Source organism: Brassica oleracea, unplaced genomic scaffold (assembly GCF_000695525.1).
Source record: "Brassica oleracea var. oleracea cultivar TO1000 unplaced genomic scaffold, BOL UnpScaffold01049, whole genome shotgun sequence".
Taxonomy (NCBI): Eukaryota; Viridiplantae; Streptophyta; class Magnoliopsida; order Brassicales; family Brassicaceae; genus Brassica; species Brassica oleracea.
In genome coordinates, this window is record NW_013617619.1 from 17,436 (window position 1) to 18,963 (window position 1,528).

Genomic DNA, 1,528 nt, shown 5'->3' on the forward strand with positions numbered 1-1,528 from the left:
ATTTTTTAAATAATTAAATCCACTGAAAAATAGTGATTTAGACTATCTCTAATGTATCAAATATATTACTTTAAATAACAATTTCTAAATCTAGAGTTAAAAACTGAGGAATATTATTTTTTTCCTTTACAAATAGAAAGAAACAACAATTTTTAATTTAGAAGAAAATAGAAGTGGAATGAAATAGATTTGGCTCTAAATAATATTATAGAGCCAAATATAGAGATGAATGCTCTTATTTAATAAAGCACTTTAGACACCATTTTTACAGATTAAGGCACTTAAGATTTATATCCATGACTGCAAAGGGCTAAGAAGTTGACGGCCCAGTATACATCAGATGGGCCTAGAAGTTAGACTCGAGAAAGAAGTTAGACTCGGATCTATAACCCGACCCGACAGAAAGAGTCCAAGCCAACGATCGCCGAGACACCACGAATCGAACATCGTTTCGCGCTATGAAGACGAAATAGTATTTGCACCTCGCAGATTTCCACTGAATCTCTTGTTTTCTCCGACGGTACTTGAGCTTCTCCGAGTGGTGGTGGTGGAGAAGGCGATGATAACGAGATCGAAACTAGCGGAACAGCTAAGAGAATATCAGATTAAATCAAAGCATGATTGGGCCTCCGTCTCTCTCTTCTCTTCCTCCTCCAATTTCTCTTCTTCTTCTTCCAGGTTAGAGAGTTGTGCTCGTCTTCAATTGATAATTTGGACCATGGTGTTATGTAATTCAATTGGAATCGTGAAAAAAAACAAAAAAAAAAAACTCATTTTCTTTGAGGCCATTGGTATCTTGATTCTATTGTCTTTTTTTTACTGTGGTACTTACTGCTACTTAATATGCTTATTTTATCACCCAGGGTGGATGTGGTAGTCTTTGTTATTTGGGAACTGGTGATCTTAGCGTTCCTGGTGTTTTCAGCTGTCTCCTTGTACTTGAAGCGGTTGGAACTCGCGTTCATCTTGGTTTGTGTCTGCTTACTATTGTTCGTTTGTATGAAAATCACAAAGCAAGTGAGAATAGCTAGGAAGAAGAAGCGGAGGATGCTTCTTCCTCTCTCTATGTAATGGGCCAAAGCTGAGGATCAGCAAATAGATTCTTACACAACCGAACTTAATTCTCTTCGCATGCCATGAACGCTGCCACCCACTAGAAAAGTTGTGATTTGCCTCTGCAACCACTAGAGTATTTTTTAGAAGCGTGGTTCATATCTCGTACTAGAGAGAGTGTTGTTAATACACTAGCTTTGCTAGATTTGGAGACATGCCTTGGTCCAAGTACCTTTTTTTACCTTCGTTGGAAAAAGAAAGTAAACCAAGTTAATAAGGTCACCATGAGTGAAGATGCTAGATGGGAAGAAGGAATTAGAGGAGGTTGTTGTTCCACAAGGAATTAGGGAGCTTCAATCTCTTCTTTTAATGGGCTTTTGATATTTTTAATTGGGCCTAGAAGACCGACAAAAAGTCACAAGCGATTGAAATGAATCTCAGGTAGGATTTTGAGACTGAAATTTTGTTGCGAATC

The 1,528-nt window shown here is 37.8% G+C and overlaps 1 protein-coding gene across 1 annotated transcript; it reads left to right on the forward strand.

The window, feature by feature from the left end:
• The first annotated feature begins 332 nt into the window (after positions 1 to 332).
• Positions 333 to 1,468, forward strand: LOC106320747. Its single transcript, XM_013759113.1, has 2 exons — positions 333 to 678; positions 864 to 1,468. Exons 1-2 carry the CDS (start codon positions 341 to 343, stop codon positions 1,069 to 1,071), a joined length of 546 nt encoding a protein of 181 aa, XP_013614567.1. The 5' UTR covers positions 333 to 340; the 3' UTR covers positions 1,072 to 1,468.
• Positions 1,469 to 1,528: the final 60 nt, after the last annotated feature.